At 36.8% G+C, this 12,607-nt stretch overlaps 1 protein-coding gene across 1 annotated transcript in view; it reads left to right on the top strand.

Annotated features, from left to right (window-relative positions):
* The window catches only part of LOC129746177 (NADPH oxidase 5), a 357,046-nt gene that overhangs the window by 336,201 nt on the left and 8,238 nt on the right, over window positions 1-12,607 (top strand). The window contains exons 12-14 of the mRNA XM_055739712.1: window positions 11,005-11,198; window positions 11,339-11,460; window positions 11,530-12,342. Coding sequence (XP_055595687.1) covers window positions 11,005-11,198; window positions 11,339-11,460; window positions 11,530-12,342 — 1,129 coding nt within the window. The remainder of the gene's footprint in view (window positions 1-11,004; window positions 11,199-11,338; window positions 11,461-11,529; window positions 12,343-12,607) is intronic.

Consider the following 12,607-nt stretch of genomic DNA (forward strand, 5'->3'; position numbering starts at 1 on the left):
AAATTTCAAATAACAAACATTAGAATTCCGAATTTTCAAGAATATCTTTGACTCATAACATCCTATTTCCAGGATTTGAATCTTAAGGATGTTCAACAATTCAAAAAAAAATCTTTCATTAGTTTTCAATTTCAGTATTTAAAGTATTTCAAATGGAACACATTTTTAAAATCAAAGTTTTATTATTTTATTTTACGAAAATGAAATTTTCAAAAAAAAACAAAGTTCAAATAATATAAAAAAATAAGAAAAGCCATAAATCCTCTTTAATTAAGAAGTATTTCAGTTCTAAAGGCCATAAAAAATCTCAATGAATACATTCTAATATTTCTCAGATGTTTATTAAAAAACACTAATTATCAAAGCTTTTGAAAACCAGATTGATCTCACCGCATTTGTTCCGTCGAGTCTGCATACTGGCTTCCTCTCCGTCCTTCGATTTTAGAGGCTTCCACTTGCAGCACCAGGTTCAGCAGAACATCAAAGAGTCGGAGAAATCTCGTTTTCGTAAACGTACCCCGCTCTCAAAATTCTATACAACACACGCACACATATCTACGACTGTGAAGCCCGCCAATGTAGCTTGCTGCGCTGCGTGCTGCGTGGAACCCGGAATCGCAAGAGCACTAAAAGACGCCATATTTACTGCATTCAAATGAAATTTTCACTCCCGATAATATCGACCATCACTTAATTGCTTTTCATTATCCTGTTGCATTTTTCGAATACAATAAGATCGAATTCGTTTTTGATTTTAATTTTTCGTCACACTGAACATCCAGGTCGAAAAAACAAATTTTTGTACACGCGTAACACCAACGTTTCCTTTTCGGCGTTCATTCGGAATTTTGCGGTTTGTCTTTTCATTCACTAAATTTTTCCGTTGTGGTACTGAAACCGGAGACAAATCACAAGCAATACGAGATGGAACTTATTTCGATTTTTCTCCTCCATCCGAGAACCAAGCAAGCACAAGGCGAACAAAACGGCAACGAATGATTCTTAAATAGGTATAACCAACGACCCGCAGCAAACCGACGAACGAACTGCACTCGACGAATGCTCGAACGAAACTGAATTCGATTTATCTGTACAGATATACACATAAGAAAAAAAAAGTTAAGTTATCATCCCACCGCCCCCTTGAGCCTTTTCACCGCCCCCCAAAAATCAAAATCGTTCTCACCGCCCCTTGAAGGTCTTCACCGCCCCCAAGGGGGCGGTACGGACCACTTTGAAAACCACTGTTTTAGACCACTGTGGACCGTAAGTAGCGGCAAGACCGAAGCAATCGATCATGTGCTCGCTCGACTAAAATTCCGAGTCGGAGTTGCCAATGTGCCGGATTTTTCAGGATCTGCCTGATTTTATATTTTTTATTTTAAATTTTCACGGAAAACTATATGTCACAATAAACATTTCAACCCTAATCCATCCTATAGAGTGACAGTACGATATTTTTTGAAGTTTGTAACTTTTGCTTAGCATACCCAAGGTGTGTGTATATATACAGGAGGTGTTACCGAATATCGAATTCCCGATTCAGCCATTTTGGCTATGTAGGCTATGCAACTATGCGGAACTCATGAAGTTTGTTTACCAACAAACCACAGAAAATCTGAGCAAAAAATAAACAAACACATTGAGAGCCCCGCTCACTCCTCGCCTACTTACTGTGAAAGTCGGAGAACCTAGTGTATAAAAAAACCTTGAGCGTACCCAAGTAAAAAACTGTCTTCTGGGACCCCCAATGATTCATAAAACGCTCCACAATGGGGAAAAAGTGTATAAACCAGGCGCGGTCCTAGCGCTGGCTCTTGGGGGGGGGGGGGTGATTTTCCTATTTTCAAAAATCAGTCAATATAAAGGAACGTTAATATCTAGTGAAAAAAAAATAATTATTTGAGTGAGCGGAAGGAGCGGGGAGGGATTGAGGGGGGGGGGGGAAGTTATGGTTGCAAATGAGTCTACAGTCTAAGCGGCGCAATGCTCCTTTTTCCCTCATGAATTTCACTGAACAACATGTATTTAAAAAAGTATGAAACAAGAGATGAATAATGAAAACTTTATCAATTTACTCATTTCAATATTCGTCTACACAACTTACACATCCTTTTATTTAACAACCAGCGAATCTATAATATCCACCGTGAAAATATGTTGCTATTTTTTTTTTTAAATTTGTAAGTATATCTGGTGTTTGAAAATTGTCACTTCAAGAGCTCTGTAAAGATTTTCTCGTTATGAATGTATTTTTTTCAATGAAAATAATACACACGTTGTTGAGAGATGAGAATGTAGAAAAAAACATTCAAGCTATCTTCATTTTTTTTCCTGAGCTTCTAAATATTGGCGCTTTCATATTTTATAATTTTTCGGAAGTATTTTATTTTTCGCCAATAAGGCCGAAAAACTAATCAACAAGCATGACTAACGGGCATTAAATTTTATTTGGGATATTTTACTGAATCGTGATTTGGAAATTTAGTATTATTATTTTCAAATTTAGAAACACAATATATAAAATAAACACTTTCAATATAAATTTAGTAGAATAAACCGTAGGTACATACCTTCACATAATTCTTCATTTGATAATAATTTTCTGCTATAAAAAAGATGATGAAACGAAGGGTTTATTCCGAATGTTATACTTTTTTTTAGTGAAGAGTCTCAATTATTTGCAATTGAAATGGCCGAGCTTTCGAATTCAGAATATCAAACCTTAAGCTAAATTTTAATTTTAAATTTCAATATTATTGTGTAGATAAGCTGAAAGCACTAAAAGATCTTCTGACTGTTTAGCATGATAGATTGCCTTGTTGCCGAAAAAATAGTGGAATGATAAGGGGATAGTTTTAATTGACAAGGGAAAAATTAAGCGCATGCAAACTGAATTTGGAAGATTTTTTCGTCTCAAACTCGATTTTTTTGTCAGATTTTTTTTCTCCCTTCTTATTCTCTGGCATTCATTAATTTTAAAACATCGCAGTAGACCTACATGAACAACAAAAAATATTTAAAATCTTTTCATTATCCATTATTCATTCAACAATACAGATTAGAGGGAAGAATGCCAAAAAGTAACAAATAACCGAAAAAAATAATACATATTTCGTCTAGATAATTATCTTATTTTACAAAATGGGAACAGATACTTACATCTATTATTTTTTCTCATGGTAAATTACTCACAGTCTTCATTAAAATTAATCATTAAGTTAAAATCTTTTTTTCTAAATCTTTTTGATATTTTACACTTTTGCTAAAAAGTGCAAAATTTTTTTTCAATGAACCTTGTATTTTCAAAATTTATACCGGAATCAAGAGCTGATTAAAAATACAAATTTGCATTTTGTGCTCCTTAATATGTCAAAATCAGTTTTCAAGTTCTTTGCACTTTGGAAAATATGGGATCTGTGGCTTGCGTTATAGTTTTGAATGCAGATTTTGGGTTCTGGAGATGAATTTGAATCTCTATCGCCAAAACCAATTCCTTCATATTGAAACAGATTTTATAAATACATTTTTGTTTCTTTTTGGCTCTAAAAACTCATAGGAACGCACGTGAGTGATAACACGTGATCTTTTTTTCGATTTATTGTTGCTGAAATCTCTTGAGAAAATTTTTTAAAATTTAAACTTTTATTACGAATATTTTATATTCGATTTCTGTTTGGCAGTACATGAATTTTTTTCATGGTCATCCATAATATGAATGTTTGATGTGAAACATTTCAAACAGAATTAAATAAAATCAGATCTGAAATTTAAATTTTTGTTTTTTAATTTCATAATGTAGGTTAATCATTTTTAGTTTATAATTCATACTTCAATGGTGGAAAATTGAGGGTGGAAAAAATCGCCAAAGAGAATCTTTACTGTGGTTCAGAATCTGAATTCTTATTTTGCAATAAGTCTAGAATTCCTTGTATTAAACACTAGTGAAAATAGCACTATACTTTAGATTTTAAAATGAGGTTAACATTAGACATCTGATATGACCTTATAAAGTTTAAAAATTCTCAATAAACCAGCTGTAAACAAAAGAAAAAAACTAAATTTTAAATTCAAATTTGTATTTTAATTTCAGATATGTATTAGCTTTTTATTCTTTAAGTGAAGTTTTATTAGAATGATTTTTCCTGATTCTGAATTGATAATTTTTTTTAAATATTTTGAAATACAAAAAAAAACAAATGGTAAGCTTTTCGCTGCTCAAAACTTCATCAAAAATGAATTTAATGCGGCATCAATACTTGTTGTTTATTACGATTGAATTTTAAATATTGGTGACTAAAAGACAAAAAGAAAGATTAGAAAGTTAGATGGTCGTTTCTTAAACCCCTACTGGAAAACTGATCACTCCGATGGATAATTTGACTTAAATTCAAATTTCTTACAATAAAGGTAATTTAACACTTGAAGGCCAAAGGTTTTTTTTTTTACTTCTTAGAACGACCAAGATCTGTTAATCCATTAAACATGGTAGAAATTTCTAAAAATAAAGAAAATTGACAATCATATGAATCCGTACGTTTATAGTTTAATGATTTTTTTCTATTGTTTTCTTTAAATCTGAGCAAATAAAAAAGAAATTGTATATTGAAGGCAATAAATGTATGATGACAACAGAACAAATATTTCCATTATTTCAGTGTCATAACCATATTCACCCCCCTATATGACTTTTTCAAATTTGTTATTTCATTAAAATTCAAAACAAAATCAAGAATTTAGAAGCTCCGAATTCGAATATAAAATTTATTACGATTTGCTCGTGTTTATTTAGGCATATGAAGGAAATTAGTGACAATTTTAAAAAAGTTGTCCCTACATTTCATTAAAAGCACATTCAAAATCAACTCTCAACAACATATTTTTGTTGAGTTACTTATCAACAAAAGTTATTTGGTATAATTCAGTCCAGGGAATCACAAGTTACAGCTACTTGAGTTTGGTGGACCGACTTTTCCCAATATTCAGCCTTTCAAGTGATAAATTAACTTTTTTGTTGAATAAACACCCCCACGGAGTGGAAAATTTTGAAAATTTAAAAACACATCAACTAAGAAAAGTTCCAACTTTTTATAAACATTCGAGCTTTTTCGGGTATTTTATAACGGTTTTTTGTCGCTTGGGGGGGGTGATCGGGGTGATAGGACCGCGCATGGTATAAACAGCGAGGAAATTCAATATCTCCCCTCTTACTCGAAACAAATCCATGAAAAAGTACTTTTCTCTAGTGAAAATGTTCAGAGAAGAGATTGGACATAGTTTCAGGCGCCGCACGAACTTCCGAACGGAGTTATAGTGCCTTTTTAACCCCTAATTTCTCTATATTTTGTTTACAATCCAGAAAAAAAAATTAGTTAGACTTAAAAGCTTTGAACAAAAATAGACCTATCTTGTGCAATTTTTTAAGAAACCGAATGGAGGCTGTTTGAACCGCACGCTTCATAAAATCGAGTTATGTCTGTTTTTCAATTATTTAATCAAAAAGCATGTTCGGCATTCCAAATTTTGAACCAAATGGAACGTATCATGTGCGATTATTACCGAGGAATCCAATGAAGGCTATTTAAGCCACCAAAAGCTTCGGAAAAGGGAGTTATGGCCTTTTTATCCTCAAACCCCCTACATTTTTTAAATAGTTAAGAAAAGACATGTTCGGATTTGAAAAATTCGAACCAGATGAGACTAATCTTATGTGATTTTTTCCGAAATTCAATGGAGGCTATTTAAGCCACCGAAAGCTTCGGAAAATGGAGTTATGGCTGGTTTTACCCTCAATTCCTCTACATTTTTCAATTATTTTAGAAATGAGCATTTTCGGACTTGAAAATTTTGAACCAAATAAGACTAATCTTATGTGATTTTTTTCCCAGGAATCCAACGAAGCCTGTTAGGGCCACCGCACGAATTAAAAAATGGAGTTAAGGCTGTTTTACCCTCAATTCCTATACGTTTTTCAAATAGTTCAGAAAAAGCATGTTTGAACTTTAAAGTTTTGAACCAAATGAGACTTATCTAATGCAGTTTTTTCCGCGAAATCCAATGGAGGCTGTTTGAGCTACCGCGCGCTTTGGAAAATGGATTTGTAGCTGTTTTCACACTCATTTTGTGTGGAAATTGTGGGTAACACACCCATAACTCTTCGTTGGATTCTTTGAAAAAAAAATTAACAAAAGATGCGTTCTATTTTGTTCAAAATTTTCAAGTTCGAACATGCTTTTTTTCTGAAATAATTGAAAAATGTAGGGAAATTGAGGATAAAAACAGCCATAACATTATTTTCCGAAGCGTGCGGTGGTTCAAACAGCTTTCATTGGATTTCTCGAAAAAAATCACACAAGATGAGTAACATTTGGCAAAAAAGAAATTAAGTCCGAACATGCCTTTTTCTAAACCATTTGAAAAATGTAAGAAAATTGAGGGTAAAACAGTCATCACTCCATTATCTGAAGCATGCGGCTGCTCAAGCCTTCATTGAATTCCTCGGAAAAAATCACTCATGATACGTCCCATTTGGTTCAAAATTTAGAAGGCCGAATATGCTTTTTTCTGAAATAATAGAAAAATGCAGGGGAATTGAGGGTAGAAACAGTCGAAATTCCTATTTTCAATGCGTGCGGTAGCTCAAACAGCCTCAATTTCTGAGAAAAGTTTGCACAATAGGTCTGTTTTTGTTCAAAGTTTTCAAGTCTAAATGAGTTTTTCTCTGGATGGTTTACAAAATATAGGGGAATTAGGGGTTAAAAAAGCACTATAACTTCGTTCGTGAACTCGTCCGGCGTCTGAAACTATGTCCAATCGGTTCTCTGGACATTTTCACTAAAGGATAGTAGTTTTTTAAAGATTTGTTTTTAGTAGGAGGGAAGATACTTTGATTTTTTTTCTCGGGGATTTTAAACCAGGTAGGTTTATTCATCCCGAAAAGGGAAGATACTAAATTTCTTCGTGGTTTATAATTTTTTTCCTCATTGTGCGCTCCTTGAAAGCCCTGACAAATGAAAATTAAAGATTTATGAAGTATACAGTAGCTGACTTTGCTTAAAATCAGTTGATCTCGCTTGTGTGGATATATTTTTTGATGTTTTTTTTTTAATCATGGTTAAAAAAAAGTCAAAAGGATGTCTAGATAAAGTAACCCGTACTTTCCAGTTGATCAATCAGCAAAACTTTTCTAGCCACTGGTAAAATTTTTTTAACAAACAATTAGAAGTTCAGACCGACCCAGAAACTCGTAGCGGCGAAGCCTAGCCGCCGAAATTCGAGTTGTTGACAAGAATTTTGACTGGGACCACGTGAAGACGCTGGATTGTCAAGAGTGGAGGTCTTTTCTACGGCCTTATGCGCCGGAGAATCAACGCGAGACTATTAAGTTAGTAAGTAAGTAAGGATTAGAAATCCGACGTTATTTTGACAATTTGGCATCATTAGATTCTCAAAATACGAGTTTTGAGGAATTTTCGAAGCGTTTTCATTGATTTTTCTTTGATATTTTATAGGAATAAATTTTTAACCCAAGTTTTTTTTTCAGGACAATACCAGATTTCGGCGTTATATGCATTGCTAAGACATTTTGCATCAAAATTGATTTTTTCCGATAAGCTTTGGTTTCCCCTTGAAGGAGAAGAGTAGGCGTCGCCGGAGTGAAACGTTGAAAATTTTCTTCCGAAGGAATTTTTTGACTTAATTAACAAAAAAAAAGGAAAAAATTGTAGTTATTCGTTGAAATGAAGAGCCTTTCAGTATAATCTCAAGTAAAAGGAAATATATTAAGTAAAATTTCTCCGGAAAAACTATGTTTTTCAAGTGACAGATGGGCTGGTGCTGGGCCCTTCGGACCGATATTGGGTCATTTGACATCGAGACATGAAGAGGATCCAGATCCAGCTAAGTGTTTTTCCTTGTTTTCTCTTGAAAGTTTTTAAATTGCTGATTTAACAAGTGTTTTGCTACATAAAGTCTGCTTCATTTAATATTGGAACAAATTATTTTGCTCATTGTGGCGCTCCTAGTGGACGGATTTGGAAACTTTTTTCACCCACGTGTCGGGAAATTCATTACCTTTCACCATGCATTTATGTCATAACACCAAACGATAGCATTTTGTAAACAACCGCCATGGAAGCCGAACGGAGAGATCAAATTGTGCACAGTTTTCTTGAAAATCCATTGTTGTCGGCATCGAAGCTAGCTAAACAGCTTAAAATGCCCAGAAATACCGTATGGCGTGTTATCAAGCAGTACAAGGAAACATTGACGACGGCTCGGAAGCCGCATTCGAAGCGTCGGAGTGGAACTGTCGACCGGAAACTGCGTGGGAAAGTCATCAAGGCCGTCAAGAGGAATCCCAATCTTTCAGACCGCGATTTGGCCAATAAGTTCCAGGCCGCTCACAGTACGGTGCGACGAATTCGTCTCCGGGAAGGAATAAGGTCATTCCGAGCCAGCAAACAGCCAAATCGGACGCTGAAGCAGAACAATGTGGCCAGAATCCGTGCTCGAAAGCTGTACGACCAAGTGCTGACCAAGTTCGACGGATGTATTCTGATGGACGATGAGACCTACGTGAAGGCGGACTTTGGGCAAATCCCAGGTCAAAAATTTTATTTGGCGACGGCTCGGGGGGATGTACCTGCAAAATTTAAGTTTGTGCTTGCGGATAAATTCGCCCGCAAGTACATGATTTGGCAGGGGATATTCAGTTGTGGACAGAAAACCAAAGTCTTTCTCACTGACATGACAATGACATCAGAAGTCTACAAAAAAGAGTGCCTACAGAAACGGATTCTGCCGTTTATTCGTGCCCACGACCGTCCAGTAATGTTTGGGCCAGACCTCGCAAGCTGTCATTACAGCAAAACGGTTATGGAATGGTACGCAACGAACGGGGTCAGCGTAATACCGAAGGACCTCAACCCCCCAAACTGTCCCCAGTTCCGGCCGATAGAGAAATACTGGGCAATCACGAAGCAGAGGCTTAAGGCAAAGGGAAAACTTGTTAGGAACATGACTCAAATGAAGAATGGTGGAATCAAATCGCCAAAACGGTGGACGAAAAGGGTGTGCGCCGCCTAATGTGCCGTATTACGGGAAAAGTACGAGAATTTCTTCGAAACAGCAATGAATAATTTTTTTAATTTTTTTTTATGAAAGAGTAAAGAAAATGCTACATTTGTATGAAAAACAAATTATGAATTCGTTAATAAATGACTGAACTACACGCAATTGTTTGTGTTCCAATATTAAATGAAGCAGACTTTACTTCATAATTGTATCGAAGTTTTCAAAATTTTGACAATGATAAACCCCTAAAACAATCCCCCTTCCCCACCGTTCGCACGGCATTGGAATCCAGTCATTACATATTTTTGATAGCGAGTAGTTTTTAAGCTCAAATCTTATGATTCTCTCTGGGTACATGAAATTTTCAAGGTGATGGAAAATTTGAGAGAAACATGAGGGTCAAAAAAGGAAGAACATTGAAAAAATGACATGTGCAAAATTTCAAGTCAATCGGGATTGATGTAGCGATGCCTCCAAGCGCTTAAAGGTTCGTATTTTCAACCCTAAAAAATCATCGAAAAGAAGACCAAAGGAAATCGCAAAAACCAAATTTTAAGTTTTGATGCCAAATGATTTAAACATGCATAAAACGTCAAAATCTGGTGATATCTCGAAACTAAAAAAAATTAACTTTTTTTTTTCAATCACCAAATCCCCTTTGCTCAAGGAACTCAGGGAAATTTGGAATACTAATTTTGATGCCAAATAAGTTGAAAATGTATACAACGTCGAGATCTGGTGATATCTCGAAAAATTGTTTTTGCCAAAAATCGAATTTCGATTTGAGACTAATATAACGATTTGACTTTCGATTTTTGTCCGAAATTTTTTTTTTCGAGATAACACCAGATCTCAACGTTTCATGAATTTCTAGGTCCTCTAAATAAAGTTCAATTTAGCTGAAATTTTGCGTAGGTCAATGTTTTGGGCCTATCTACAAAATGTATATGGTCGGTTTGCAAAATTCGACATGACCCGTTTGGCTGCCACACTAATTTATACGTATTATTTCAGTTGATGGTCTCTTGTTAGTCCATATGGGTGTCAACGTGTTTTAATCATTTTAATTAAACTTTACTTTAGAGATAAAGACAGCTATTACTATTTGAGTCGTTAGAATCTTTCTCACTAACGTTTGGTTTCAAAATGTTCAAAAATTTAAAAAAAAAATTTTAACGCTTCGATTTTTTAAATTTTATTTTAAAATGCGTCAAAGGAAAATTTATTAATTTAAAAAAAAAATCCTGTCCCGTTTATTTTGCAACCTCTTTTGTTGGCTTGATTTAGCCGCAGCAATATAGAGACGTTTAACGCGTATCAACTGGGTCATGATCCATAAACCCTCGAATCGAACGGTCTGCTAAATGTGTCCATTAGAAGTGAAATAAACGGCCGCCCGATCTACCGGTAATAATAATTCCACTTTACGATCACACAGCATTCGCAGACACAGACCGAGACCGCCTGTTGATTATTACGATTCAGATCCCTCTTATACTTGGGAATGTGTTATGATCTCATTGAAAGCTAAGCACCTTACCACCAACTGCGACAACTAGTAAATTTAGATTACCTTCTAACTAATCTTCAATTTATTGCATTTCTTTTTAATTAAACCCGATCCCGTCTGTCGATGAACGTCGTCTCTATGTGATCCCATCGATTGTCCATCGCCTGTAATCCTGCCTGCCTGCCTGATCAACGCCTATCAACTATGACCACCTTGATCCTGATCTGTGTGCACGCACAATTTCTGCTATCTGTCTATATGAACTACTACCTCCAACCTCTGTCTGTTATCCTTCTACATCATCCGTTTTTTTCACTCTTCAACTTCCTGCACCGAATCCGTGTAAATACACCCATCAACATGTGTATGTATGTATGTCTATATGTGTAAATATTATGAACCACTCTAACGACAAACAGCCACGATTGTGGTCAACGATCCGGTTATCAACGTCAAGAACTTCACCACGGCCGAGTGGCTGTTCACGACTCGGCCTGGGCACTTCGGACTCATCGCGGGATGCGCCAATCCGACCGGAATGGCCCTGTTCGTGATCCTGCTGGTGATGTTTGTCTGTTCGCAGCCATTTGTGCGACGAGGAGGCAGCTTTGAAGTACAGTTCCATCGATTGAATTTTTAACACTCTTCATCTTTTTTTCCTTAAGCTAACTCTATGATCTACTTTTTCCATTTAATTTGATTCTGTTGGGCAACCGATTTTTTCGTATGATTTGTTTTTGATTTTCCCGCTAGGTTTTCTACTGGACCCACCTGTTATACATCCCGTTCTGGATACTGGTGCTGTTCCATGGGCCGAATTTCTGGAAATGGTTCATCGTACCCGGCTTCATCTATCTGGTTGAGCGAACCGTTAGGTAAGTTACCCATAGCCCTAACCTGTCACCTCCGTCCTAGAACACTGCGTAACCAATAATTCACCAAAGATTAGTTTGGATGCGAACAGAGCACGGCAAGACGTACATCTCCTCGGGACTGCTACTTCCGTCGAAGGTCACTCACCTCGTCATCAAGCGACCGGTTCATTTCTGCTTTCGGCCAGGGGACTACGTCTTCGTCAACATTCCGGCCATTGCCAAGTACGAGTGGCATCCGTTTACGCTGAGTAGTGCCCCCGAACAGGAAGACTACATTTGGCTCCACATACGAGGGGTAGGCGAATGGACCAATCGCCTGCACGGCTTCTTCGAAAAAGAACAGGAGCGTCTACACAATGGTGAAATCCCGGCCGTCATTGCAGGATGTTCCACGGCACCGTCTTCCTCACACAGCGAAGTTATCCAGGAGAAACCGAAAGAAATCCCGATGAAATTTTCCGCAGGACACCCCAAAAGCGCCAGCCTCGAATCACCGCTAGCCAAAACCACAGACAATTCGTTCGAAAAACCCATCATCAACAAGCGACATCCTCCGGGAACTTCCAAGCTCGCGATGGAGAGCTACACGGCTCCGTCACCACAAACACCCCCGAAATTCGACCGACAACTTTCGGAGAACAAAGCGATCCGAAAAATTCAAGCCACCCTGCAGCGAACCTTCTCCCGGAAGGATCAGTTCCGAGGCAATGGAGTGTCCAACGAAGCCTTCACCGGCGATGACGGTCTCGATGAACCGAAACGGAAAGTTACACCGGAGCACAACCTGCACAAGCTGCTGTTCCAGCAGAAGGTTCCCCTGGAAAAATCTCTCTCCATGCCCGACATTCAGAACAAAGTGAAAAAACGAGAAAGGATGATGGTGTAAGTGTTATGACCTAGGTATCAAAAACGGATTTGCGCCAGGCGTTCTCATATTTGCTCCATAACCTTATCAAAGCTTAGTTCAGACGTTATGACAATAGAGAAATGTTTACAGATTTTTCAGGTTTCAGCTCTAAAGCAGGCCATACATCACACCACATTTGTACAAATGCGATGAAATTGTGTCGCTGTGATTTTTTTTTAGTTGGTAACCACAGTTGCTATTCTGGGTCCATGGATACAATGGGAAGACTCATGATATACT

The sequence above is a fragment of the Uranotaenia lowii genome, chromosome 2 (genome assembly GCF_029784155.1).
Source record: "Uranotaenia lowii strain MFRU-FL chromosome 2, ASM2978415v1, whole genome shotgun sequence".
Lineage (NCBI taxonomy): Eukaryota > Metazoa > Arthropoda > Insecta > Diptera > Culicidae > Uranotaenia > Uranotaenia lowii.